At 63.2% G+C, this 27,999-nt stretch overlaps 1 protein-coding gene across 8 annotated transcripts; it reads left to right on the top strand.

Moving 5' to 3' along the window:
- Positions 1-1,591: 1,591 nt before the first annotated feature.
- Positions 1,592-27,999, top strand: PARP10 (poly(ADP-ribose) polymerase family member 10). 8 transcript variants are annotated; one of them, XM_090138274.1, is made up of 14 exons: positions 1,592-1,686; positions 2,172-2,336; positions 3,312-3,524; positions 5,542-5,748; positions 7,387-8,279; positions 8,310-8,343; positions 9,582-10,150; positions 11,828-12,040; positions 12,545-12,674; positions 13,899-15,269; positions 16,256-16,510; positions 19,458-19,591; positions 21,115-21,268; positions 27,765-27,999. In XM_090138274.1, the coding sequence occupies exons 2-14, from the start codon at positions 2,180-2,182 to the stop codon at positions 27,992-27,994; spliced, it is 4,560 nt and encodes a 1,519-aa protein (XP_089994400.1). In that variant the 5' UTR covers positions 1,592-1,686; positions 2,172-2,179; the 3' UTR covers positions 27,995-27,999. The 8 variants fall into 8 exon arrangements, 7 of the variants coding, with proteins under 7 accessions (XP_089994400.1, XP_089994398.1, XP_089994401.1 ...); XM_090138272.1 differs by having other exon boundaries at positions 8,310-8,394; XM_090138275.1 differs by lacking the exon at positions 8,310-8,343 and having other exon boundaries at positions 7,387-8,298.

Genomic DNA, 27,999 nt, shown 5'->3' with positions numbered 1-27,999 from the left:
CTCATCCCTCAGCCCCCCACCCCAGCCCCCCCCGCACCCCCCGTACCGCAGCCCTCACCCCCCATCCCCTCCCCTCCCCCCCCCGCAGCGTCACGCGGTGCGGCGCCGTGCGCCCGGTGGGGGCGGGGCGGTGCTGCTGTTGTGGGGCTGCGTTTAATCCGCTTTGCCCGTAAATCCCCGCGGCCCACGCGCGGCCCGCACCGCCCCCCCGATCCCCGGCCTCGCGTAGCGGCGCCGCCCGGCGCGGGGCGCCCCAAGGCGGGGACGAACGGCCGCCCGACCCCCGCGCGGCGCCGCCTCCCAGCGCACCGCCGCTCAGGGGGCCGCGCTGCGCCCCCACAACCAACTGCGGCCCCACAGCGAACCGCGGCCCCATAAGGAGCCGCCGACCCCATAGGGAGCCGCCGGCCCCAGAAAGAACTGCCGCCCCACAAGAAGCCGCCGACCCCACAAGGAGCCGCCGCCCCACAACGAACCGCCGGCCCCACAACGAACCGCGGCCCCATAAGGAACCGCCAACCCCATAACGAACTGCGGCCCCATAAGGAGCCGCCAACCCCATAACGAACCGCGGCCCCATAAGGAGCCGCCGACCCCATAACGAATCGCCACCCCATAAGGAGCCGCTGCCCCACAACGAACCGCGGCCCCATAACGAACCGCCCCCCCATAAGGAGCCGCCGACCCCATAACGAACTGCGGCCCCATAAGGAGCCGCCAACCCCATAACGAACCGCGGCCCCATAACGAACCGCGGCCCCATAAGGAGCCGCCGACCCCATAACGAATCGCCACCCCATAAGGAGCCGCTGCCCCACAACGAACCGCGGCCCCATAACGAACCGCCCCCCCATAAGGAGCCGCCGACCCCATAACGAACTGCGGCCCCATAAGGAGCCGCCAACCCCATAACGAACCGCGGCCCCATAAGGAGCCGCCAACCCCATAACGAACCGCGGCCCCATAACGAACCGCGGCCCCATAAGGAGCCGCCGACCCCATAACGAACCGCGGCCCCATAAGGAGCCGCCGACCCACAACGAACCGCGGCCCCATAACGAACCGCCCCCCCATAAGGAGCCGCCGACCCCATAACGAACCGCGGCCCCATAAGGAGCCGCCGACCCACAACGAACCGCCGGCCCGCAGCCGCTCACCGCTCAGCGCCGCTCCGCTCCGCGCAGTGGGCGGGGCCTGAATGGAGGCGGGGCCGACGTGAGCGGCGGGGTCGACGTAGGGGGCGGGGCCGGCGTAGGGGGCGGGGCCGAAGAGGAGGCGAATCAGCGGAGGAGTCGGGCCCAGAAGGGGGCGGGGCCTAAGGCGGGGGCGGGGTCTACGGAGAGGAGGACCAACCGCAGAGGCGGGGCTTTTAACGGGGGCGTGGCCTTAAAGGAGGGCGTGGCCTGCGTGGAGGCGGATGTGGGACCTGAAAGGGGGCGGGGCCTAAAGCGGGGGCGGGGCCAAAGCCGGGATGGACAAACGGGAACCGGGGCTGAAAGGGGCGTGGCCTAAAATGGGGGCGTGGCCTACGCCGTTAGGCCAACCGCAGAGGCGGTGCCTGAAGGGGGGCGTGGCTCGAGAAAGTGGGCGTGACCTGAAGTGGGCGGGGTTTATGTGAGGCCACGCCCACCGCCCCTTTCCGCGTTGGGTTCGGTTTTGGTTTCGTTTCACTGCGGGAAACGAGCGGTGCGGGGCGGGCTGGGGGGTTATGGGTCCGGGTTGTGGGGCTGGGGGGGTTATGGGGTCGGGGTTGTGGGGTCCGGGTTGTGGGGCTGGGGGGGTTATGGGGTCGGGGTTATGGGGCTGGGGGAGCTGTTATGGGGTCCGGGTTATGGGGCTGGGGCTGGTAAGTTATGGGGGCGGTTATGGGGCTATGGGGCTGGGGGGCGTTATGGGGTCGGGGTTATGAGGCTGGGGGGATTATGGGGTCGGGGTTATGGGGCTGGGGGAGCTGTGGGGCTGGGGGGGGTTATGGGGTGGGAGTTATGGGGCTGGGGGAACTGGGGGGTTGGGGGGTTATGGGGTCGGGGTTACGGGAGGGTGGGATTATGGGACTGGGAGGGGTCATGGGGTCGGGATGTTGGGGCTGGGGGGGGTCATGGGGTCGGGTTGTGGGGCTGGGGGGCAGATGTGGGTCGGAGCTCTGTGGGTCAGCGCTGCCCCCCCCCCAGCCCCACGGATGGAGGCGGTGCTGGAGGTGAGCGGCGCCCCCAGCGGCGCGGAGGACCAGGCGCTGCTGCTCTACCTGGAGAACACGCGGCGCTCCGGGGGCGGCCCGGTGCGGAACTGGGAGCGACTGGGGGGGGTCCTTTACGTCACCTTCCAGAGCCACAGCGGTGAGGGGGGCACTGGGAGCACTGGGAGGTGCTTAAAGGGGGGCTCGGTGCAAACTGGGAGCACTGGGAGGGGGGCATGGGGTGGTACTGGGAGCACTGGGAGGCGGGTAAAGGGAGGCTGCATGCAAACTGGGAGCACTGGGAGGGGGACATGGGGGGGCACTGGGAGGCAGTTAAAGGGGGGCTCGATGCAAACTGGGAGCACTGGGAGGGGGTGATGTGGGGCAGGTGGTGCTGTGGGGCTGTGGGGTGGGATGCGGGGCAGGAGCACCTATGGGGCTGTGGGATGTGGGGCAGGCAGTGCTGTGGGGCCGTGGGATGCAATGTGGGGCAGGCGGTGCTGTGGGGCTGTGGGGGGGGGATGTGGGGCAGGCGGTGCTATGGGGCTGTGGGGTGGGATGTGGGGCAGGCAGTGCTGTGGGGCTGTGCGATGTGGGGCAGGCGGTGCTGTGGGGCTGTGCGATGTGGGGCAGGCGGTGCTGTGGGGCTGTGGGGTGGGATGTGGGGCAGGCGGTGCTATGGGGCTGTGGGGTGGGATGTGGGGCAGGCAGTGCTGTGGGGCTGTGGGGTGGGATGTGGGGCAGGCAGTGCTGTGGGGCTGTGCGATGTGGGGCAGGCGGTGCTGTGGGGCTGTGCGATGTGGGGCAGGCGGTGCTGTGGGGCTGTGGGGTGGGATGTGGGGCAGGCGGTGCTATGGGGCTGTGGGGTGGGATGTGGGGCAGGCAGTGCTGTGGGGCTGTGGGGTGGGATGTGGGGCAGGCAGTGCTGTGGGGCTGTGCGATGTGGGGCAGGCGGTGCTGTGGGGCTGTGGGACAAAATGTGGGGCAGGCGGTGCTATGGGGCTGTGCGATGTGAGGCTGGCGGTGCTGTGGGGCCGTGGGCCGCGCTGTGGGGCAGGCAGTGCTGTGGGGCTGTGCGATGTGGGGCAGGCGGTGCTGTGGGGCAGACCCACGGCTGACCCCCCCGCCCCCCCAGCCCTGCAGGGCGTCCTGTCTCGCGCCCCCCACCGGCCGTGGGGCTCCGAGCTGCGGCTGCGCCGCGCCCCCCCCTGGGACCCCGCGGCGCTGCTGCTTTCAGGGGCCCCCCCAGAAGCGCTGCTGCCCCTCCTGCCCCACAACTCCGTCTGCCGCTCCCACCCCACGGCGGGGGGCACCGTCCTGCTGCTGGCGCGGCCCGTGGGGGAGCAAGGTGGGTTGGGGGGGGCGGTTGTGGGGCGGTGGGGTCTCTGTGGGGGCTGCTGTGGAGGTGGGGTTTGGGGTCCCTATGGGTCGGGGGCTGGGGTCTCTATGGGGTGGGGGCTGGGGTCCCTGTGGGTCTGGAACCGGACTCCTTGCGAGGCCTCTATGGGTCGGGGTTTGGGGTCCCTATGGGGTGGGGTTCCTATGGGTCGGGGTTTGGGGTCTCTATGGGGTGGGGGCTGGGGTCTCTGTGGGTCCAGCTTCAGAATCCTCGTGAGGCCCCTATGGGTCGGGGTTTGGGGTTCCTATAGGGTGGGTTTTGGGGTCACTGTGGGGTGGGGTCTGGGGTCTGGGCTCCTCATGAGGTCCCCATGGGTCTGGGTTTGGGGTCCCCCTATAGGGTGGGGTCTGGGGTCTCTGTGGGTCCGGCTCCTGACTCCTCATGAGGCCCCTATGGGTCGGGGTTTGGGGTCCCTATGGGGTGGGGTCCCTATGGGTCGGGGTTTGGGGTCCATGCCGTGTTCCCGTGGGTCAGGATGGGCGCTCAGTATTTGGGGTCCTCATGGGTCACCATTGGGTGCCCCATAGATGTGGCTGTGCGCCCCATAGGTGGAGTTGGTTTCCACAGAGAGGACTTTGGGCGCCCCATAGATCGGCACTGGGTGCCCCATAGTGGGCTGGTTGCCCCATAGATGGTCTGTGTGCCCCATAGATGGGCTGTTTGCCCCACAGCTTGGTTGGTTGCCCCATAACTGGGCTGGTTGCCCCACAGCTGGGCTGGTTGCCCCACAGCTGGGCTGGTTGCCCCAAAGCTGGGCTGGTTGCCCCATAGCTGGTTTGGTTGCCCCATAGATGGTCTCTGTGCCCCATAAATGGATTGGTTACCCCATTGATGGATTGGGTGCCCCATAGCTGGGCTGGTTGCCCCATTGATGGATTGGTTGCCCCATAGATGGTTGGTTGCCCCATTGATGGATTGGGTGCCCCATAGCTGGGTTGCTTGCCCCATAGCTGGGTTGCTTGCCCCATAGATGAATTGGTTGTCCCACAGCTGGGTTGGTAGCCCCATAGATGGGTTGGGTGCCCCATAGATGGGTTGGGTGCCCCATAAATGGTCTCTGTGCCCCATAGATGGGTTAGTTGCCCGATAGCTGCGTTGGTTGCCCCATAGATGAATTGGGGCACAGATCCCCATAGATGGGCTGTGTGCCCCATAGATGGGTTGGTTGCCCCATATATCAGCACTGGGTGCCCCATAGCTGGGTTGGGTGCCCCATAGCTGGGCTGGTTGCCCCATAGCTGGGATGGTTGCCCCATAGCTGGGCTGGTTGCCCCATAGATGGGCTGGTTGCCCCATAGCTGGGCTAGTTGCCCCATAGATGGGTTGGGTGCCCCATAAATGGTCTCTGTGCCCCATAGCTGTGTTGGTTGCCCCAGAGATGAATTGGGGCACAGATCCCCACAGCTGGGCTGGTTGCCCCATAGATGGATTGGTTGCCCCACAGATGGGTTGGTTGCCCCATAGCTGGGTTGTTTGCCCCACAGCTGGGCTGGTAGCCCCATAAATGGATTGGTTGCCCCATAGATGGTTGGTTGCCCCATTGATGGATTGGGTGCCCCATAGCTGGGCTGGTTGCCCCATAGATGAATTGGTTGCCCCATAGCTGGGTTGTCTGCTCCATAGCTGGGCTGGTAGCCCCACAGCTGGGCTGGTTGCCCCATAAATGGATTGGTTGCCCCATAGATGGTTGGTTGCCCCATTGATGGATTGGGTGCCCCATAGCTGGGCTGGTTGCCCCATAGCTGGGCTAGTTGCCCATAGGTGGGTTGATAGCCCCATAGATGGGTTGGGTGCCCCATAGATGGTCTCTGTGCCCCATAGATGAGTTGGTTGCCCCATAGCTGTGTTGGTTGCCCCATAGATGAGTTGGTAGCCCCACAGCTGGGCTGGTTGCCCCACAGCTGGGCTGGTAGCCCCACAGCTGGGCTGGTAGCCCCATCTCCATCCGTGCCCCCGTTTCCCGCAGAGCTGCAGCAGCTGCGCTCGGCGCTGCTGGGAGCCGCGGTGCTGCAGCGCCTGCCGCAGTCCGGCGCCGTTTTGGTGCTGCCGCCGGCGGCGCCGCGCGACCTCCTGGAGCTCTACTTCGAGAACCGCCGCAGCGCCGGCGGCAAAGTGGGCGCCGTGAGGCTGCGCCGCGATGGGGCCGCCGTCGTCACCTTCTGCGACCCACAGGGTGAGCAGCCAATGGCACGAGGGCGGCCGCCGCCATCGGGGGTCCCAGGTTGGGGGTCCCGCTTTGGGGGTCCTGGTGTCATTGTCCCAAATTTGAGGGTCCCAGTTTCACCTCCATGGTTTTGGGGGTCCCAGTGCCACCACTGGGGATTGGGGGTCCTGCTTTGGGGGTCCCATTCTGGGGGTCCTGTTGTCATTATCCCAAATTTGGGGGTTCCACTTTGGGGGTCCCACTCTGGGGGTCCTGTTGTCATTGTCCCAAATTTGAGGGTCCCAGTTGGGGGGTCCCGCTTTGGGGGTCCCAGTTTGAGGGTCCTGGTGTCATTGTCCCAAATTTGGGGGTCCCACTCTGGGGGTCCCAGTTTGAGGGTCTGACTCTGGGGGTCCCAGTTTGGGGATCCCAGTTTGGGAGTCCTGGTGTCATTGTCCCAGATTTTGGGGTCTCACTTTGGGGGTCCCACTTTAAGGGTCCAACTCTGGGGGTCCTGCTCTGGGGATCCCAGTTTGGGGGTCTGAATCTGGGGGTCCCATTTTGGGGGTCCCAGTTTCGGGGTCCCAGTTTGAGAGTCCCAATTTGGGGGTCCCACTTTGGGGGTGCCAGTCTGGGGATCCCCGTTTGGGAGTCCTGGTGTCATTTTCCCAATTTGGGGGTCCTGCTTTGGGGATCCCACTTTGGGGTCCCACTCTGGGGGTCCCACTCCGAGGGTCCCGCTTTTGGGGTCCTGGTGTCATTGTCCGAAATTTGGGGGTCCCACTCTGGGGGTCCCAGTTTGGGAGTCTTGGTGTCATTGTCCCAAATTTGGGGGTCCCAGTTGGGGGGTCCCGCTTTGGGGGTCCCAGTTTGGGGGTCCTGGTGTCATTGTCCCAAGTTTGGGGGACCCAATTTGGGGGTCTGACTCAGGGGGTCCCAGTTTGGAGGTCCCAGTTTGGGGGTCCCAGTTTGGGGGTCCTGGTGTCATTGTCCCAAGTTTGGGGGACCCAATTTGGGGGTCTGACTCAGGGGGTCCCAGTTTGGGGGTCCCACTTTGGGGGTCCCAGTTTTTGGGGGTCCTGGTGTCATTGTCCCAAATTTGAGGGTCCCAGTTTGGGGGTCCCAGTTTCACCTCCGTGGTTTTGGGGGTCCCAGTGCCACCACCGGGGATTGGGGGTCCTGCTTTGGGGGTCCCATTCTGGGGGTCCTGTTGTCATTGTCCCAAATTTGAGGGTCCCAGTTTGGGGGTCCCGGTATCACCGATGTGGTTTGAGGGTCCCAGTGTCAGGGTCCTATTTTGGGGGTCCCAGTGCCACCAGTGTGGGTTGTGGCGTCCCACTGTCAGCACCACGGGTTGGGGGTCCTGATGTCGGTGTCCCAATCCTCGGGGTCCCGATGTCCCCGCCCCACTTTGGGGGTCCTGGTGCCACCAATGTGATTTGGGGGTCCCGGTGTCACCTCCGTGGTTTGGGGGTCCCAGCGTCAGCACCGCGGTGTCCCGGCGTCCTGCCCCATTTTGGGGCGTCCCGGCGTCAGCGCTGCAAATTTGGGGGTGCCGGTGTCCCCGCCCCACTTTGGGGGTCCCGGTGCCACCCCATCAATTTGGGGGGGGCCCTGGGGGGGCTCCCAGCCGCACACAGCGCCGGTTCAGCGGGTGCCTCCGTGCAGTGGTGCCGCGGGTGCTGCGCCGGACGCATCGGCTGCAGGACGTGGAGCTGCGTGTGGTGCCGTACTACCAGGCCCTGGAGATGGATGGCGCCGATCCGGCACTGGGTGATGGCACAGATCCGGCACCATGTGGTGTAGATCCGTGGGATCTGGCAGCCACCAACACCTCGCAGCTGAGTGCGGAGCTGCCGGCTGCGGACTCTCCGGTGATGCCACCGTGGACGACCCTGGACCCCACGGTGACACCAAAAGGGACAAACCGAGACCCCGTGGTGGTGACACCAGGAGGGACCCTGAACCGCCCGGTGACACCAGGGAGGACCACCGAGGACCCCATGGTGACACCAGGGAGGACCCAGAACCCCACGGTGACACCAGGGAGCACCCGTAACCTCATGGCGACACCAAAGACGACAACCCGCGTCCCTCCGGCGACACCAAAGACGCCCCCCCAAGACCCCACGCCGACACCAGGTGTGACCACCCTGGACCCCAGCGCGGCGTCACCGTCACCAGCGCCGGCCCAGGAGCGCGTGGTGCTGCCGGAAGCGACGCTGCAATTCCTGCGCCGCGCCGACGTCCGCGCTCAGCTGTCCGGCACCGCGCCGTACGCCGTGGTCGGCACCGCGGTGCTGCTGACGGCCCCCAGCCCCGCGGACGCCCGCCGTGCCGCGCGGCGCCTGCAGGACGCGCTGGGCGCCTTCGCCGTGGCGGTGCCGCCGCGGTGCCGCGTGCCGGGGCCGGGATCGCCGTGCTGGCGGCGGCTGCGGTGCTGCGCGGTGCGGCGGAGCGCGGACGGGCGCTGGGTGCAGGGCCTGACCCTGCGCGGCATGGAGGAGGAGAACCGGCGCCGCGTGTGGGACGCCGTGCGGGGGGACGGCGGCGTGGATCCCTGCGGGGTGGATCCCGGTGGCGTAGATCCTGGCGGGGTGGATCCCAGCGGTGTGGATCCCGGTGGTGAGTGGCGGCGCGGCGGGGATGGCGGCGGGGATCCCACGGTGGGTGCAGGTGAGCCGCACGGAGGGGGGAGCCCAGCCTGGATCCCAAAGTGGATCCCAATGTAGGTCTTGATCCCAAGGTGGATCCCCACGCGGATCCCAGTGTGGATCTCGATGTGGATCACGGTGTAGATCCCAACACAGATCCCAGTGCGGATCCCAACACAGATTTCCATGTGGATGCCTACGTGGATCCCAGTATAGATCCCAATGTGGATCCCTATATAGATCTCGATGTGGATCCCCACGTGGTGCCCAGTATAGATCCCAACATAGATCCCAGTGTGGATCCCAATACGAATCCCAGTGTGGATCCCAATATAGCTCTCAATGTGGATCCCAACATAGATCCCAATATAGATCTCAATGTGGATCCTTACATGGATCCCAGTATAGATCCCAACACAGATCCCAACATGGATCCCAGTGTGGATCCCAATATAGGTCTCAATGTGGATCCCAACATGGATCCCAATATGGATCTCGATGTGGATCCCTAATGGATCCCAGTACAGATCCCAACACAGATCCCAACGTGGATCCCAGTATGGATCTCAGTGTGGATCCCCACATGGTGCCCAGTATAGATCCCTACACAGATCTCAGTGTGGATTCTAACAGATCCCCACACAGATTCCCACACAGATCCCAATGTGGATCCCAACACGGATCCCAATGTGGATCCCAATATAGGTCTCAGTGTGGATCCCCACGTGGTGCCCAGTATAGATCCCAACACAGATCCCAATGTGGATCCTAGCAGATCCCAACGCAGATCCCAATATGGATCCCAGTGTGGATGCTTACATAGATCCCAGTGTAAATCCCAACACAGATCCCAATATGAATCCCAACACAGACCCAGTGTGGATCCTAAGATCCCAACACAGATCCCAGTATGGATCCCAAGGTGGATCCCAACAGATCCCAATATGGATCCCAGCACGGATCCCAGTGTGAGTCCTGGTGCACTGCCCAGCGTGGATCCCAGTGTGAATCCCAATGTGCTGAGCAGAGCGGATCCCCATCAGGTGCCCCATGTGGTGACCAACCCGGATCCCAAAATGGATCCCACCACAGATCCCGCTGTGGATCCCAGGGATTTCCCAGCCTGGATTCCCCCATTGGGATCCACAGCGTGCCAGTCTCCCGGTGTCGCCCGGTTCTGACTGGACCCCGCCGTCAATCCCAACACAGATCCCGCTGTGCGGCCCAGCGGAGGACGCAGGGTGGATCCCGACGGAGATCCCAACTCGTGGCTCAACCTGGAACCCGACGGAGAGCCCGATTCACAGCCCGTCCTGGATCCCAGCGTGGATCCCAACGGAGATCCCAGTTCTTGGCCCATCATGGAACCCAGTGGAGATCCCAACGGAGATCCCAACTCATGGCCCATCATGGAACCCAGCGTGGATCCCAATGGAGATCCCAATTCACGGCCCATCATGGAACCCATCCTGGATCCCAACAGAGATCCCAATTCACGGCCCAGCGTGGATCCCAGCAGAGATCCCAATCCATGGCTCATCATGGAACCCAGCGTGGAACCCAGCGCGGATCCCATGGTGGATCCCAGCGCCGATCGGCGGCCCAGCCCGGCCCCCTCCGCGGATCCCGCAGCTCCCGGCGCGGCGCCGGCGGAGGCGGTGGTTCCGATGGCCGCGGGCGCCCTGCGCTTCCTGCAGGAGCGGCGCCGGGCTCTGCTGGCCGCCGTCGGCGGCGTCTCCGTGCTGCCGCTCGGGGGATCCGACGGCTGCGCCCTGCGGGTGAGCGCCGCGCGGGGCGGTGCGGGGCGGGGCGGTGCTGCTCCACTCGGTGCTGCTCTGCTCGGTGCTGCTGCGTTTGGTGCCGTTCTGCTCGGTGCTGCTCTGCTCGGTGCTGCTCCACTCGGTGCGGGGCGGTGCTGCTCTGCTCGGTGCCGCTCCGCTCGTTGCGATTCTATTCGGCGCTGCTCCGCTCGGTGCTGTGCAGTGCGGTGCTGCTGGGTGCGGTGCTGCTCCGCTCGTTGTGGTTCTGCTCGGTGCCGCTCAGCTCGGTGCCGCTCCGCTCGCTGCTGCTCCACTCGGTGCCGCTCTGCTCGGCGCTGCTCCGCTTGGTGCTGACGGTGCTGTGCGGTGCTGCTGGGGGCGGTTCTGCTCCGCTCGGTGCTGCTCCGCTCGGTGCCGCTCTGTTTGGTGCCGCTCCGTTTGGCACTGCTCCGTTCGGTGCGGTGCTGCTCCGTTTGGCGCTGCTCCACTCGGTGCTGCTCTGCTCGGTGCTGCTGGGTGCGGTGCTGCCCTGCTCGGTTCGGTGCCGCTCCGCTCGCTGCAGCTCTGCTCGGTGCTGCTGGGTGCGGTGCTGCTCTGCTCCACTCCGTGCTGCCGGCGCGGTGCGGTGCCGCTCCGCTCGGTGCCGCTTCACTCAGCGCTGCTCCACTCGGTGCCGCTCTGCTCGGTGCGGCGCTGCTCTGCTCGCTGCTGCTCCGCTCGGTGCTGACGGTGCTGCTGGGTGCTCTGCTCGATACAGAATCACAGAATCACAGAATCACAGAATCACTAAGGTTGGAAAAGACCTATAAGATCATCCAGTCCAACCATCCACCCATCACCAATGGTTCTCACTAAACCATATCCCTCAACACAACATCCAAACGTTCCTTGAACACCTCCAGGGTCGGTGACTCCACCACCTCCCTGGGCAGCCCATTCCAGTGCCTGACCACCCTTTCAGAGAAGTGGTATTTCCTAATATCCAGCCTGAATCTTCCCTGGCGCAGCTTGAAACCATTCCCTCTAGTCCTATCACCAGTTACACGAGAGAAGAGGCCGACCCCCAGCTCGCTACAACCTCCCTTCAGGTAGTTATAGAGAGCAATGATGTCTCCCCTGAGCTTCCTCTTCTCCAGGCTGAACAATCCCAGCTCCCTCAGCCGCTCCTCATAAGGCCTGTGCTCCAGGTACGGCGCTGCTCCGCTCGGCGCTGCTCCGCTCGGTGCGGCGCTGCTGTGTGCGGTGCTGCTCCGCTCGGTGCGGTGCTGCTGTGTGCGGCGCTGCTCTGCTGTGTGCGGCGCTGCTCTGCTGTGTGCGGCGCTGCTCCGCTCGGTGCGGTGCTGCTGTGTGCGGTGCTGCTCCGCTCGGTGCCGCTCTGCTCGGTGCGGTGCTGCTCTGCTCGCTGCTGCTCCGCTCGCTGCTGCTCTGCTGTGTGCGGCGCTGCTCCGCTCGGTGCGGTGCTGCTGTGTGCGGTGCTGCTCCGCTCGTTGCCGCTCTGCTCGGTGCGGTGCAGCTCCGCTCGCTGCTGCTCTTCTCGCTGCTGCTCTGCTGTGTGTGGCGCTGCTCCGCTGGGCGCTGCTCCGCTCGCTGCTGCTCCGCTCGGTGCTGCTCTGCTCGGTGCGGCGCTGCTCCGCTCGGTGCTGCTCCGCTCGGTGCGGCGCTGCTCCGCTGGGCGCTGACGATCCCGTCCCGCAGCTCCGCGGAGAGCCGTCGCGGTGCCGCGCCGCCGCCGAGTTCCTGCGGAGCCTCGCGGGCGCGGTGAGCTCCCGCACGGAGCGCCTGCGCTTCCCCGGCGTCGCCCGGTTCCTGCCGACCGACGCCGGGCGCCGCCTGCTGCGCCGCCTGGAGGAACGGCACCGCTGCGTCTTGGAGCCCCGCGCCGTGCGCTGGGAGCCCCCGGGACCGCAGGTATCGCGGGGGGGGGGGGGGAGGGGGTGCGGCGGGGTCGGCCTTGGGGGGCTGTGCTGCGCTGTGCCGTGGGGACTCCGGACAGATGTGCTGTGCCATAGGGATGCCGTGGGGCTGAGCTGAGCCATAGGGATGAGCTATGCGATGGGAATGCCGTGGGGCTGAGCTGTGCCGTCGGGATGCCATGGGGTTGTGCCATGTTGTGCCATAGGGATGCCATGGGGCTGAGCTCTGCCATAGGGGTGCCGTGGGGCTGAGCTGTACCATGGAGCTGAGCTGTGCCACGGGGATGCCGTGGGGATGAGCTGTGCCATGGGGCTGAGCTGTGCCATAGGGATGCCATGGGGCTGAGCTGTGCCGTAGGGGTGCCGTGGGGCTGTGCTGTGCCATGGGAATGCCGTGGTGCTCAGCTGTGCCACAGGGCTGAGCTGTGCCACGGGGCTGGGCTGTGCCATGGGGTGCCATGGGGACACCGTGGTGCCACCGCGTCCCTCTGTGCCACAGCTGCACCCGGCAGAGCCGCTCAACCGCAGCCGGCGCCCGGAGCTGAGCGGTGATGCCGGTGTGGGGCGTGGTGACGCCGCGGCACAGCTGTGTGCTGGCAGTGCTGTGCCGTGTGGTGACCGTGGCAAAGGTGAGGAGGGGTGAACGGTCTGGGGGTGGAGTGGGGGGTCTCCAAATGGGGTCGGGGTCTCCAATGGGGATGGAGGGGGTCCCCAAATGGGGTTGGGATGTCCCCAGATGGGGCCGGGGTCTCAATTTGGGATGGAGGGGGTCCCTAAATGGGGTCGAGGTCCCAAATTGGGATGGAGGGGATCCCTAAATGGGGTCGGAGGTCCCCAAATGGGTTTGGGATGTCCTCAGATAGGGTGAGGGGTTTCCAATGGGGATGGAGAGGGTCCCTAAATGGGGCCAGGGTCTCACATTGGGATGGAGTCCCTAAATAGGGTTAGGATCTCAAACTGGGATGGAGGGGGTCCCTAAATGGGGTTGGGGTCTCAAACTGGGATGGAGGGGCTCCCTAAATGGGGTTGGGGGTCTCCAAATCGGTTTGGGGGTCCCCAGATGGGGTCAGGGTCTCAAATGGGGATGGAGGGGGTCCCTAAATGGGGTCGGGGTCACACATTGGGATGGAGGGGGTCCCTAAATGGGGCCGGGGTCTCAAATGGGGATGGAGGGGGTCCCCAAATGGGGTTGGGGGTCCCCAGATGGGGTCAGGGATCCCTAAATGGGGTTGGGGGTCCCCAAATGGGTTTGGGATGTCCCCAGATGGGGTCAGGGGTCTCCAGATGGGGGTGGAGGGGTCCCTAAATGGGGTCGGGGTCTCCAAATTGGGATGGGGGGGTCCATAAATGGAGTCGGGGTCTCAAATGGGGATGGAGGGGGTCCCTAAATGGGGTCGGGGTCCCCAAATGGGTTTGAGATGTCCCCAGATGGGGTCAGGGTCTCAAACTGGGATGGAGGGGGTCCCTAAATGGGGCTGGGGGCCCTCGATATGAGTGGGGCTGGGAGTTTTCCAAGTTGGAGTTAAAAGTTCCCAAATTGGGTTTTCCAAATTGGGGTGGAGTGGAGCTGGGAGGCTTTGAATAGGGTTGGGGGTCCCGAAATGGGGCTGGGGGGCTTCAAATGGGGCTGGGGGTCCCCAAATGGGGTCGGGGGTCCTCAATGTGAGTGGGGCTGGGAGTTTTCCAAATTGGGGTTGAGGGTTCCCAAATTGGGTTTTCCAAATTGGGGTGGAGTGGGGCTGGGGGGCTCCAAATGGGGCTGGGGGTCCCCAAATGGGGCTGGGGGTGTTGGGGGGGGTCTCCCCACAGCGTGGCCCCACTGCCCGCCCCTCGACCGCCCCTCTGCCCCACAGAGGCAGCAGCGCTGCTGGCAGCACTGAGTGATGGTGGATCCACGGTGCCACGCCGCGGCACCGGCACTGCCGGGGAGGAGGAGGAGGAGGAAGCAGAGCTGGCGTTGGCACTGCAGTGCTCCATGGAGGAGAAGAAAAAGGAGGAAGAAGAGGAGGAAGCACAGCTGGCAATGGCGCTGCAGCGATCCATGAAGGAGAAAAAGAAGGAGGAAGAAGAGGAGGAGGAAGCACAGCTGGCAATGGCGCTGCAGTGCTCGATGGAGGAGGAGGAGGAGGAGGAAGAGGAAGCACAGCTGGCGCTGGCGCTGCAGCAATCCATGAAGGAGAAGGAGGAGGAAGAGGAGGAGGAAGCACGGCTGGCACTGGCGCTACAGCGATCCATGAAGGAGGAAGAGGAGGAGGAAGAAGAGGAGGAGGAAGTACAGCTGGCCATAGCACTGCAGTGCTCCATGGAGGAGAAGAAAGAGGAGGAGGAGGAGGAGGAAGCACAGCTGGCAATGGCACTGCAGCGATCCATGAAGGAGGAAGATGAGGAGGAAGCACAGCTGGCATTGGCGCTGCAGCGATCCATGAAGGAGGAAGAGGAGGAGGAAGCACAGCTGGCAATGGCACTGAGGCGGTCCATGAAGGAGGAAGAGGAGGAGGAAGCACAGCTGGCATTGGCGCTGCAGCGATCCATGAAGGAGGAAGAGGAGGAGGAAGCACAGCTGGCAATGGCACTGAGGCGGTCCATGAAGGAGGAAGAGGAGGAGGAGGAGGACGAGGAAGAGGAGGAGGAAGAAGAGGAGGAAGCGCAGCTGGTGGTGGCACTGCAGCGATCCATGCAGGAGAAAAAGGAGGAAGAGGAGGAGGAAGCACAGCTGGCACTGGCGCTGCAGTGCTCGATGGAGGAGGAGGAGGAAGAGGAGGAGGAAGCCCAGCTGGCAATAGCACTGCAGCGATCCATGCAGGAGAAAAAGGAGGAAGAGGAGGAGGAAGCCCAGCTGGCACTGGCGCTGCGCTGCTCTATGGAGAAGGAGGAAGAGGAGGAGGAGGAGGAGGATGAAGCACAGCTGGCGGCGCAGAGCCGCCCCCCGCCGGACGTGGCGGAGCTGCAGATTTTCGCGGCGTCGCGGCGCGATGCTGCAGTGGTGGCGGTGGAGCTGCGGCGGGCGCTGGCAGCGGAGCTGAAGGCGGTGAGGCTGCGGGACGCGGCGCTGCCGGCGCTGCCGGATGGAAGCCTGGCGATGCTGCGGCGCCGGCACGCGGTGCAGCTGCGGATCCGGGGATGCAGCGCCACGCTGAGAGGATTTGCGGAGTTCGTCGGCGACGCCGAGCGGGAGCTGAGGGAGATGCTGGGCGACGGGAAACGGGACGGAGATGGGGGGACTGGTGAGTGGGGGGGGAAGGCAACGCAGGGCACTGGGAGTGCGCTCTGAGTGCACACTGAGTGCACGCTCAGAGTGGTCATTGAGTGCCCACTGAGTGCCCTTTGAGTGGTCACTGAGTGCCCACTGAGTGCCCTTTGAGTGCCCACTGAGTGCCCATTGAGTGGACATTGAGTGGCCATTGAGTGGCCATTGAGTGGACATTGAGTGGCCATTGAGTGGCCATTGAGTGGACATTGAGTGCCCACTGAGTGCCCTTTGAGTGGTCACTGAGTGCTCATTGAGTGGACATTGAGTGGCCATTGAGTGCCCACTGAGTGCCCACTGAGTGCCCATTGAGTGCCCTTTGAGTGGCCACTGAGTGCCCATTGAGTGACCATTGAGTGGCCATTGAGTGCCCACTGAGTGCACAATGAGTGCCCATTGAGTGGTCATTGAGTGGACATTGAGTGGCCATTGAGTGCCCACTCAGTGCTCATTGAGTGCTCATTAAGTCGTCATTAAGTGCTCAATGAGTGCCCAATTGAGTGCCCACTCAGTGCCAGCTGAGTGCCCACTGTGTGCCCTTTGAGTGCCCATTAAGTGCCCATTGAATGTCCACTGAGTGCTCATTGAGTGCTCATTAAGTGCCCATGAAGCGCCCATGAAGCGCCCATTAAGTGCCCATTAAGTGCTCATTAAGCGCGCATGAAGCGCCCATTAAGTGGTCATTAAGTGCTCATTAAGCGCCCATTAAGTGCCCATTAAGCGCCCATGAAGCGCCCATTAAGCGCTCATTAAGCGCTCATTAAGCGCCCATGAAGCGCCCATGAAGCGCCCATTAAGCGCCCATTGAGCGCCCATTAAGCGCCCATTAAGCGCCCATTAAGTGCCCATTGCGCGCCCATTAATTGCTCATTAATTGCTCATTAATCGCCCATTAATCGCCCATTAATCGCTCGTTGCGCGCCCATTGCGCGCTGGGTGCGCTGAGTGCCGCTGTCCCCGCAGCGCAGCCGTGGCGGCGCGCAGCGCGGTGTTGGCGCTGGGTGCGCTGGTCGCCCTGCGGCACGGCGGCGCCGTTGTGCGCGGAGGACGGCGCGGCGCTGGAGGCGCTGTGGCAGCGCGGGGAGCGCCGGGCGCCGGCGGTGCTGGGCGGCCGCCGCGTCACCGTGGACCTGCGGCGCATGGAGGAGCGCGACGGCGCCGGCACGGTGGCGGTGCTGAGCCGCTGCGCGGTGCCGCCCGGCGCGCCGCCGCTGCTCGGTGCGGATGCGGCTCAGCTGGGACCGGCCGCTGTGCCACGTCCCGCTGCTGGGACATCGCATCCATCCCGTCCCGTCCCACCCCATCCCACCCCATCCCACCCCATCCCGTCCCACCCCATCCCACCCCATCCCATCCCACCCCATCCCATCCCATCCCGTCCCCGTCCCCGTCCCCATCCCCTCCCCTCCCCTCCCATTCCCATTCCCACCCCAATCCCACCCCACCCCATCCCATCCCATCCCCATCCCATCCCGTCCCGTCCCATCCCATCCCAATTCTAACCCCCATCCCCTCCCCTCCCATCCCCATCCCCATCCCCATCCCAATCCTCATCCTCATCCCCATCCCATCCCATCCCCATCCCATCCCGTCCCCGTCCCCATCCCCTCCCCTCCCATTCCCATTCCCATTCCCACCCCAATCCCACTCCACCCCATCCCATCCCATCCCCATCCCATCCCCGTCCCCGTCCCCATCCCCTCCCCTCCCATTCCCATCCCATCTTCATCCCAATCCTCATCCTCATCCTCATCCCCATCCCCATCCCATCCCATCCCATCCCATCCCATCCCATCCCATCCCATCCCAATTCTAACCCCCATCTCCACCCCCATCCCATCCCATCCCATCCCTTGCCCACCCCAATCCCATCCCCATCCCATCCTCATCCCAATCCTCATCCCCGTCCCCATCCCATCCCATCCCATCCCATCCCATCCCATCCCATCCCATCCCATCCCATCCCATCCCATCCCATCCCATTCCTAACCTCCATCCCCATCCCATCCCATCCCCATCCCATTTCTAACCTCCATCTCAGCCCCATCCCCATCCCATCCCCATCTCCACCTCATCCTCATCCTCATCTTCATCCTCATCCCCATCCCCATCCCAATCCCAATCCTAATTTCCATTCCCATCCCATCCCATCCCATCCCATCCCATCCCCATCCCCATCCCATTCCACTCCATCCCATCCCATCCCCATCCCCACCCCAATCCCATCCCATCCCATCCTCATCCCAATCCTCATCCTCATCCCCATCCCATCCCACCCCTTGCTCACCCCAATCCCATCCCATCCCATCCCATCCCATCCCATCCCATCCCATCCCATCCCATCCCATCCCATCCCATCCCTTGCTCACCCCAATCCCATCCCATCCATCCCATTCCACCCCCATCCCCATTCCATCCCATCCCAATTCTAACCCCCATCCCCTCCCATTCCATCTCCATCCCATCCCATCCCCACTGATCTCATCCCATCCCATTGATCCCAACCCCATTGTTCCATCCCCATTCCGCCCCATTCCCATTGATCCCACCCCATCCCCACCCTATTTCCTGTCCCATTCTAATCTCATCCATCCCATTCCCGTTTCTATTCCCATCCCATTGATCCCAATCCCACTGATCCCATTCCCACCCCAATCCCATCCCATTGATCCCATCCCCATTCCCATCCCACTGATCCCATTCCCATCATCCCACCTCCATTCCCATCCCATCCCATCCTCCCTACCCCACTGATTCACACCGACTGATCCCCCAACCCCACTGATCCCATCTTTACCCCACTGATCCCCCAAAATAATCCCACCCTGACCTCACTGACCCCACCCCATTCATCCCCCTGATCCCATTCCCATCCCACTGACCCCACTGACCCCACTGACCCCATTCCCACCCCGCTGACCCCACTGACCCTGCTGACCCCATTCCCACCCCACTGACCCCACTGACCCCACTGACCCCATTCCCACCCCACTGACCCCGCTGACCCCGCTGACCCCGCTGACCCCATTCCCACCCCATTGACCCCATTCCCACCCCACTGACCCCGCTGACCCCATTCCCACCCCGCTGACCCCACTGACCCCATTCCCACCCTGCTGACCCCACTGCCTCCATTCTCACCCCGCTGACCCCGCTGACCCCATTCCCACTCCACTGACCCCGCTGACCCCGCTGACCCCATTCCCACCCCACTGACCCCACTGACCCCATTCCCACCCTGCTGACCCCGCTGACCCCATTCCCACCCCGCTGACCCCGCTGACCCCATTCCCACCCCACTGACCCCGCTGACCCCATTCCCACCCCATTGACCCCATTCCCACCCCGCTGACCCCGCTGACCCCATTCCCACTCCACTGACCCCGCTGACCCCGCTGACCCCATTCCCACCCCACTGACCCCACTGACCCCATTCCCACCCCGCTGACCCCACTGACCCCACTGCCTCCATTCCCACCCCAATGACCCCGCTGACCCCATTCCCACCTGCTGACCCTGCTAACCCCACTGACCCCATTCCCACCCCCCTGACCCCACTGACCCCACTGCCTCCATTCCCACCCCGCTGACCCCACTGACCCCATTCCCACCCCGCTGACCCCACTGACCCCATTCCAACCCTGCAGACCCTGCTGACCCCATTTCCACCCCACTGACCCGACTGACCCCATTCCCCACCCCACTGATCCCATTCCCACCCCATTGATCCCACTCCCACCCCGCTGACCCCGCTGACCCCATTCCCACCCTGCTGACCCTGCTAACCCCGCTGACCCTATGACCCCATTCCCACCCCACTGACCCCACTGACCCCACTGACCCCACTGACCCCATTCCCACCCCGCTGACCCCCTTGATCCCATTCCTGCCCTACTGACCCCACTGACCCCACTGACCCCATTCCCACCCGCTGACCCCGCTGACCCCATTCCCACCCCGCTGACCCCATTCCCACCCCGCTGACCCCGCTGACCCCGCTGACCCCATTCCCACCCGCTGACCCCGCTGACCCCATTCCCACCCGCTGACCCCGCTGACCCCATGACCCCATTCCCACCCGCTGACCCCATGACCCCATTCCCACCCGTTGACCCCACTGACCCCATGACCCCATTCCCACCCGCTGACCCCGCTGTCCCCGCAGCCCCGTTGGCGGTGGCTCCGGCGGAGGCGGTGCGGTTGCTGCCGTTGGCTGAGGGCAGCGCGGAGTTCGGCGACGCCACGCGGCTCTTTTACGGCACCCTGCGGGGGCTGCGCGGCCACATCCGCGTCGTCAAGGTGGGCTGCGGGCCGGGGGTCCCGCCTGGGCCGGGGGGCTCCCAGTGGGGCGGGGGGGGGTCCGAGTGGGATTGGTGGTCTCCCGATGGGGTCTGGGGGTGTCGGAATGGGGTTGGGGGTCCGCCAATAGGGGTTGGGGGTCTCCCAAGGGGGCTGGGGGTCTCCAGTTGGGACCTGGGGTGTCCAGGTGGGGTTGGTGATATCCAAAGTGGGTCTGGGGTCTCTGAATGGGGTCTGGAGGTCTCCAAGTGGTGGGTTGGGGGTCTGTGAATAGGGTGGGGTGTCTGTAGTGAGGTCTGGGGGTGTCAGAATGGGGTTGGGGGTCCGCCAATAGGGGCTGGGGGTCTCCCAATGGGGGCTGGGGGTCTCCAGTTGGGTTCTGGGGTCTCCAGGTGGGGTCGGGAGGTTTCCAAGGGGGGTCTGGGGTCTCCCAATGGGGTCTGGGGGTCTCCAAGTTGGGGGGTTGGGGATCTGTGAATGGGGTGGGGTGTCTCCGAGTGGGATCTGGGGCTGTCGGAATGGGGGCTGGGGGTCTGCCAATAGGGTCTGGGGGTCTCCTAATGGGGGTCTCCTATTGGGGGTTGGGGGGTCTCCAGTTGGGTCCTGAGGTCTCCAGGTGGGGTCGGCAGGTCTTCAGGGGGGGCAAGAGGTCTGTGGGTGGGGTTGGTGGGATCCAAAGTGGGTCTGGGGTCTCCAAGTGGGGTCAGAGGGTCCCCAAATGGGGTTGGGGGTCTCCAAGTGGAGTCTGGGGTCTCCAAATGGAGTTGGGGGGGTCTCTGAATGGGGTTGGGGGTCTGCAAATGGGATCGAGGGATCTCCTAAGGGGACTGGGGGTCTCCAGTTGGGGTCTGGGGTCTCCAAATGGGGTTGGGGGTCTCAAGTGGGGTCCAGTGGTTTCTGAATGGGGTCAGTGGAATCCCAATTGGGTCTGGGGTCTCCATTCGGGGTCTGAGGTCCACAATTGAGTCTGGGGGCCCCAACGGGGGGTGGGGTCTCCAAATGAGATCAGGGTCTGGGGTGACCGATGGGGGCGAGGGTCCCGATTTGGGTCTGGGGTCCCCAGCTGGGTCTGAGGTCATCTATAGGAGTGGGCATCCCTAATTGGGGCTGAGCTCCCGAGTTCTCTCTGTAGGGTCGGGGGTCCCCATTTGGGTCTGGGGTCTGCCATGGGGCCAGGGTCCCGAATTGGGTCTGGGGTCCCGAATTGGGTCTGGGGTCACCTATGGGAGCGGGCGTCCCTAATTGGGGCTGAGCTCCCGAGTTCTCTATACAGGGTCGGGGGTCCCCATTTGGGTCTGGGGTCCGCAGTGGGGGTGGTGCTCCCGAATTGGGTCTGGGGTCTCAAATTGGGTCTGGGGTCACCAATGGGAGCAGGCGTCCCCAGTTGGGGCTGAGCTCCCGAGTTCTGTAAGCAGGGCCGGGGGTCCCCATTTGGGTGTGGGGTCCCGAATTGGGTGTGGGGTCCCGATTTGGGTGTGGGGTCCCGATTTGGGTGTGGGGTCTCCTGACGCCGCTCCCCGCAGGCGGAGCAGTTGATCCACCCGCGGCTTTACGGCCACTTCCGGCGGCGCCGAGCGGAGATGGAGCGGAGGGGGGAAGGCGCTTCGGGGGAACAGCTGCTGTTCTACGGCACCACCGCCCCCCGCGGGCGCGCGGTCTGCCTGCAAGGCTTCCTCGGTGAGTGGGGGAGGGGCGGGGGGGGGGGCGACACGGGGGTCCCTGGGCGCAATTTGGGGAGGGGTCCGATCCGAGGGTCCTCATGGGACGCGGTGGGGAGCCCCCAGACCCGCTCCTTTTGGGGACCCCCGGCCCCATTTAGCGGCCCCAAACCCCGCTGGGGGACCCCTCCTCAATTGGGAGACCCCCCACCCAATTTTGGGAGGCTCTGACCCCGTTTGGGGGACCCCCACCCACTTTCTGGGGGCTCCTGACCCCAGTTAGAGACCCCAACCCCTATTTGAGGATCCTCAGCTTTTGGGGACCCCTCCTCAATTGGAGACCCCCACCCCTACTTGAGGGTCCTCAGCTGCTTTTGGGGACCCCTCCTCAATTGGAGACCCCCACCCACTTTTGGGAGGCCCTGACCCCAATTGGAGACCCCCACCCCCGTTTGGAGACCCCCACCCCTATTTGAGGATCCTCAGCTTTTGGGGACCCCTCCTCAATTGGAGACCCCCCCCACTTTTGGAGGCCCTGACCCCAGTTGGAGACCCCCACCCACTTTTGGAGACCCCATCCACCCGCATTTGAGGACCCCCAGCCCCAATTTGGGCCCCCTGACCCCATTGTGGGACCCCCAGAACAACTCTTCTTGGGGACCCCCGCCCCCATTTGGGGACCACCAGACCCACATTTCCATTTGGGGACCCCTCCTCCATTTGGAGACCCCCCCCTTATTTGAGGACCCCGTTGAGGGACCCCACCCACTTTTGGAGACCCCATTGGGGGACCCCCACCCACTTTTGGAGACCCCCATGCCCATTGGGGGACCCCCGCCCACTTTTGGGGACCCCCACCCACTTTTGGGGACCCCATTAGGAGACCTCTGCCCACTTTTGGAGACCCTCACCCCCTTTCGGGGACCCCTACCCACTTTTGGGGACCCCATTTGGGGACCCTCACCCACTTTTGGAGACCCTCACCCCCATTTGGGGACCCTTACCCACTTTTGGGGACCCCATTGGGGGACCTCTGCCCACTTTTGGAGACCCCCACCCCCATTGGGGGACCCCCCACCCACTTTTGGAGACCCTCACCCCCATTGGGGGCCCCCACCCACTTTTGGGGACCCTATTGGGGGATCCCCACCCACTTTTGGAGACCCCATTGGGAGACCTCTGCCCACTTTTGGAGACCCTCACCCCCACTGGGGGACTCCCACCCACTTTTGGAGTCTTCCACCTCCATTCGGGGACCCCCACCCACTTTTGGGGACCCTCACCCCCATTCCGGGACCCCCACCCACTTTTGGAGTCTTCTACCCCCATTCGGGACCCCCACCCCCACCATTCGGGACCTTTGCCCACTTTTGGAGACCCCCATCCTCTTTGGGGGACCCCTACCCACTTTTGGAGACCCCCACCTACTTTTGGGGATCCTATTGGGGGACCCCTACCCACTTTTGTGGACCCCACTGGGGACCCCCACCCACTTTTGGGGACCCCTGTTGGTGACACCGTGGGGCATTCCTGGCTTTGGTGACACCGGGCTTCACCCGTGGCGCTGGTGACACCATGATGGCACTGGTGACACTGGTGGCACAGTGAGTCACGGGTGGCAGCGGTGACACTGCTGAGTGACATTGGTGACACCGCGACTCACACCTGGTGACGCTGGTGACGCTGGTGGCGCCATGAGTCGCACGTGGTGCCGGTGACATTGGTGGCACTGCGGGTGATGTGTGGATCTGGTGGCACTGCTGGTACTGGTGACACTGTGACTCACGTGGCACCGGTGGCACTGGTGACATGGGTGGCGTTGGTGACACCGTGAGCCCCAAATGACATTGGTGCCTTTGGTGCCATTGGTGCCACTGGTGCCATTGGTGACACCGTGAGCCCCCAGATGGCACTGCTGATGATGTTGGTGGCATTGGTGACATTGGTGACACCACGAGCCCCATATGGCACTGGTGACATGGGTGGCATTGGTGGCACCACAAGCCCCAAATGACATTGATGGCATTGGTGCCATGGGTGGCATTGGTGACACCGTGAGCCTCAGATGGCACTGCTGATGTTGGTGGCATTTGGTGACACTGGTGACGCCACGAGCCCCATTTGGAACTGGTGCCATTGGTGCCATTGGTGCCATTGGTGACACCACGAGCCCCATGTGGCACTGGTGACATTGGTGGCATTGGTGACACCGTGAGCCCCAAATGCCATGGATGCCATTGGTGCCATTGGTGCCATTGGTGCCATTGGTGACACCACGAGCCGTGTGGCACCGTTGGCCCCGTCGCCCACCGGGTGCCACGTGTGGCGCTGTGCCCCCAGGCCCCCTGCGGTGCCGCGGCGTTCCCTTCGCGGTGACGGCGGCGCTGGCGGCCCAGGAGCTCCATTCGCCCACTTCTGCCGACGGCACCAAATGCATTTTGGTGGCCAAAGTTCTGACCGGGAGCCCCGCGTTGGACCGCAGCCGGCGCCCGGCCCTCCGCATCTTCAGTGCCGAGGACGCCTATCCGCTCTACCTGCTCACCTGCCGGCGCCTCGGCGCGGCCTGATGCCGGCTGTGCCGTGTGCCGTGGGCACGGCTGTGCCACCAGCTGTGAGCCGTGGGCTTACCGCGTGTGCCGTGCTGTGCCACGAGCCGTGTGCCATGGCCTTACCATGAATACAGTGCTGTGCCACCAGCTGTGTGCCATGGGCTTACCATGTGTGCCGTGCTGTGCCATGAGCCATGAGCTGTGTGCCATGAGCTTACCATGTGTGCCATGCAGTGCCATGAGCTGTGTGCCATGGCCTTACCATGAATACAGTGCTGTGCCATGAGCTGTGTGCCATGGGCTTATCGTGTGTGCCGTGCTGTGCCATGAGCCGTGTGCCATGCTGTGCCATGGACTTACCGTGTGTGCCATGCTGTGCCATGAACTGTGAGCTGTGTGCCATGGACTTACCATGTGTGCCATGCTGTGCCATGCGTGGGGACAACATGTATGGGGTGTGACACGTGTGGGGACACAACACGTGTGTGGGGTATGACATGTATGGGGACATAACACGTATGGGGTGTGACACGTGTGGGGACACAACACGTGTGTGGGGTGTGACATGTATGGGGACACAGCACAGGTGTGGGGTGTGACACGTGGGGACACAACACGTGTGAGGGGGGACATGTGGGGATGCAACATGTATGAGGTATGACACGTGTGAGGATATAACACAACACGTGTGGGGTGAGACACGTGTGGGGACACAACGTGTGGGGTGTGACACGTGTGGGGACATAACACGGGTGTGGGGTGTGACATGTGTGGGGACACAACATGTGTGGGGTGGGACACAACACGTGTGGGTTGTGACACGTATGGGGACATAACACGTATGCGGGGTGTGACGTGTGGGGACACAACACGTGTGGGGTGACACATGTGGGGACATAACACGTGTGTGGGGTGTGACATGTGTTGGGACATAACACGTGTGGGGTGTGACGTGTGGGGATACAACACGTGTGAGAGGGGGACACGTGTGGGGATGTAACATGTATGAGGTATGACACGTGTGAGGATATAACAACACGGGTATGGGGTGAGACACGTGTGGGGACACAACATGTGTGTGGGGTGTGACACGTGTGGGGACACAACACGTGTGAGAGGGGGACGCGTGTGGGGATGTAACATGTATGAGGTATGACACGTGTGAGGATATAACACGTGTGGGGGCACAACGTGTGGGATATGACACGTGTGATGGTGTGACGTGTGGGATATGACACGTGTGAGATATGATACGTGTGGGGATGTAACATGTATGGGAACGGTACATGTGTGAGGTATGACGTGTGGGGGGTATAATGTGTGGGGACACAACATGTATGGAGTACGACACATGAAGATATGACATGCGTGGGGATGTAACATGGGGATAGAACATGTATGGGGATATTACATGTGTGGGGTATAACATGTATGGGGTATAACATACGTGGGGGTATAACACGCATGGGGTATGACGTGTGGGCATACGACACGCGTGGGGACATGGCATGTGCAGATGTAATACATGTGATGGCGTGACATGTGGGGGATATGACGTGTGGGGACGTGATGTGGGGATGTGACACGTGGGGATGTGACACATGGATATGTGACACGTGTGGGGCTGTGACACAGGATATGTGACACATGGATATGTGACACGTGTGGGGCTGTGACACAGGATATGTGACAGCCTCCAGGTGCCACCAGGTGCCATCAGATCCCATCAGATCCCATCAGATCCCACCAGGTGCCACCAAGTGTCCCCAGGTCCCACTGAATCCCACTGCATCCCACCAGGTGCCACCAGATCCCATCTGATGCCACCAAATGTCCCCAGGTGCCCCAAGGTCCCATCAGATCCCATCTGATCCCATCTGATGCCACCAAATGTCCCCAGGTGCCCCCAGGTCCCATCCGATCCAATCTGATCCCATCTGATCCCATCTGACGCCACCAAATGTCCCCAGGTCCCATCAGATCCCATTGAGTCCCATCCGGTGCCACCAGATCTGACCGGAAGCTGCCAGATCCCACCAGGTGCAGCCAGAATCCCATCAGGTGCCACCAAACGCCCCCAGGTGCCCCCATCATTTGTCCCAGTGTCCCCTCAGGTGCCACCAGAACCCAGCGTGTCCCATCAGATCCCACCAGGTGCCACCAAGTGCCATCAGCTGCCACCAGTTGTCCCCATGTCCCACCAGATCCCATCAGATCCCATCAGGTCCCATTGGATCTCACCAGGTCCCACCAGGTGCCCCCAGATCCCACCTCGTCCCATCAAATCCCACCAAATGCCACCAGGTGCCACCAGACCCCAGCAGATGCCACCAAATGCCATCAAGTGCCACCAGATCCCAGCAGATCCCATCTAGTGTCAGCAAATGTCCTCAGGCAACACTGGAGTTCACCAGGTCCCATCAGATGCCACCAAACGGCCCCAGGTGGCTCCAGATCCCAGCAGATCCCAGCAGGTGTCAGCTCATACTTCATACAGGGGAGACACCATGATCAGGCAGGTGGTTTTCCCAGGGCGAGGCTCATCCCCTGCACTCCAGGTGTGCTGCCCCCTGCGATTTCCCCAATTTTTCAAGAAGGAAGATCCAGGTAATTTCGGGCCAGTCACCTCACCTCTGTCCCTGGAAAGGTGATGGAACAGATTGTGCTGGATGCCATCTCAGACAACTGGAAGAGAAGGAGGTTATCAGGAGTAGTCAGCACGGGTTCACCAGGGCGAGGTCGTGCTTGACCAACCTGGTAGCCTTCTATGATGTTGTCACTGGCTGGGCGGATGGGGGAGAGCAGTGGATGTGGTCTACCTTGATTTCAGCAAGGCATTTGACACTGTCTCCCATGACATCCTTATAATGAAGCTGAGGAAGTGTGGATGAGTGGACAGTGAGGTGGGTTGAGAACTGGCTGACTGGCAGAGCACAGAGGGTCGTCGTTGGCGGTGCAGAGTCTGGTTGGAGGCCTGTAACCAGCGGTGTTCCCTGGGGGTCGGTGCTGGGTCCGGTCCTGTTCAACATCTTCATCAATGACCTTGATGAGGGGGTAGTGGCCACCCTCAGCAAGTTTGCTGATGATACGAAGTTGGGAGGATTGGCTGACACGCCCAAAGGCTGTGCTGCCATTCAGCGAGAACTGGACAGGCTGGAGAGCTGGGCAGAAAGAAACCGGATGAGGTTTAACAAAAGCAAGTGTAGAGTCTTGCACCTAGGGAGGAATAATTGCATGCACCGGTACAGGTTGGGGGATGAGCTGCTGGAGAGGAGCTCTGCAGAGAGGGACCTGGGTGTCCTGGTGGACGACAGGTCGGCCATGAGCCAGCAGTGTGCCCTTGTGGCCAAAAAGGCCAATGGCATTCTGGGGTGCATTAAAAAGAGCGTGGCCAGCAGGTCGAGGGAGGTGATCCTCCCCCTCTACTCTGCCCTGGTAAGGCCTCATCTGGAGTACTGTGTCCAGTTCTGGGCTCCCCAGTACAAAAAAGACAGGGATCTCTTGGAAAGAGTCCAGCGGAGAGCCACAAAGATGGTGAAGGGCCTGGAGCATCTCCCCTATGAGGAAAGGCTGAGGGAGCTGGGCCTGTTTAGCCTTGAGAAGAGAAGGCTGAGAGGGGACCTGATCCAGGTCTATAAATATCTGAGGTGTGGGGGGCAAAGTGGCGAGGCCAGACTGTTTTCAGCAGTGTGCGGAGACAGGACAAGGGGAAACGGCAGAAGCTGGAGCATAGGAAGTTCCGCACCAATGTGCGCAAGAACTTCTTTACGGTGAGGTGACGGAGCACTGGAACAGGCTGCCCAGGGAGGTGGTGGAGTCTCCTTCTCTGGAGATATTCAAGACCCGCCTGGACGCCTACCTGTGCGACCTGGTGTAGGGATCCTGCTTTGGCAGGGGGGTTGGAGTCAATCATCTCTGGATCCCTTCCAACCCCTACGATGCTGTGATTCTGTGAAATGTCCCCAGGCGCCGCCAGATCCCAGCAGATCCCATCAGGTCTCAGCAAATGTCCCCAGATGACACCAGAGCTCACCAGGACCCATCAGATGCCACCAAATGTCCCCAGGTGCCACCAGATCCCAGCAGATCCCCGCAGGTGCCGCCAAACATCCCCGGATCTCATTGAACCCCACCGGGTGCCCCCAAATTCCAGCAGCTGCCACCAGGTGGCGCCAGATCCCAACCGCATCTCGTGACCGCT

The sequence above is a fragment of the Phasianus colchicus genome, chromosome 3 (genome assembly GCF_987193195.1).
Source record: "Phasianus colchicus chromosome 3, bPhaCol1.hap1.1, whole genome shotgun sequence".
Taxonomy (NCBI): Eukaryota; Metazoa; Chordata; class Aves; order Galliformes; family Phasianidae; genus Phasianus; species Phasianus colchicus.
This window is presented reverse-complemented; position numbering and strand designations above follow the sequence as displayed.

What these genes read in the sequence shown, in the direction of transcription:
- PARP10 (XM_090138270.1), top strand. Translation starts at nt 2,180, where the DNA reads ATGGAGGCGGTGCTGGAGGTGAGCGGCGCCCCCAGCGGCGCGGAGGAC. An exon ending in GCGGCCCGTGGGGGAGCAAG is followed by an intron (nt 3,525 to 5,541) that starts GTGGGTTGGGGG and finishes CGTTTCCCGCAG; the next exon opens with AGCTGCAGCAGCTGCGCTCG. An exon ending in GTGTGGTGACCGTGGCAAAG is followed by an intron (nt 12,675 to 13,898) that starts GTGAGGAGGGGT and finishes TCTGCCCCACAG; the next exon opens with AGGCAGCAGCGCTGCTGGCA.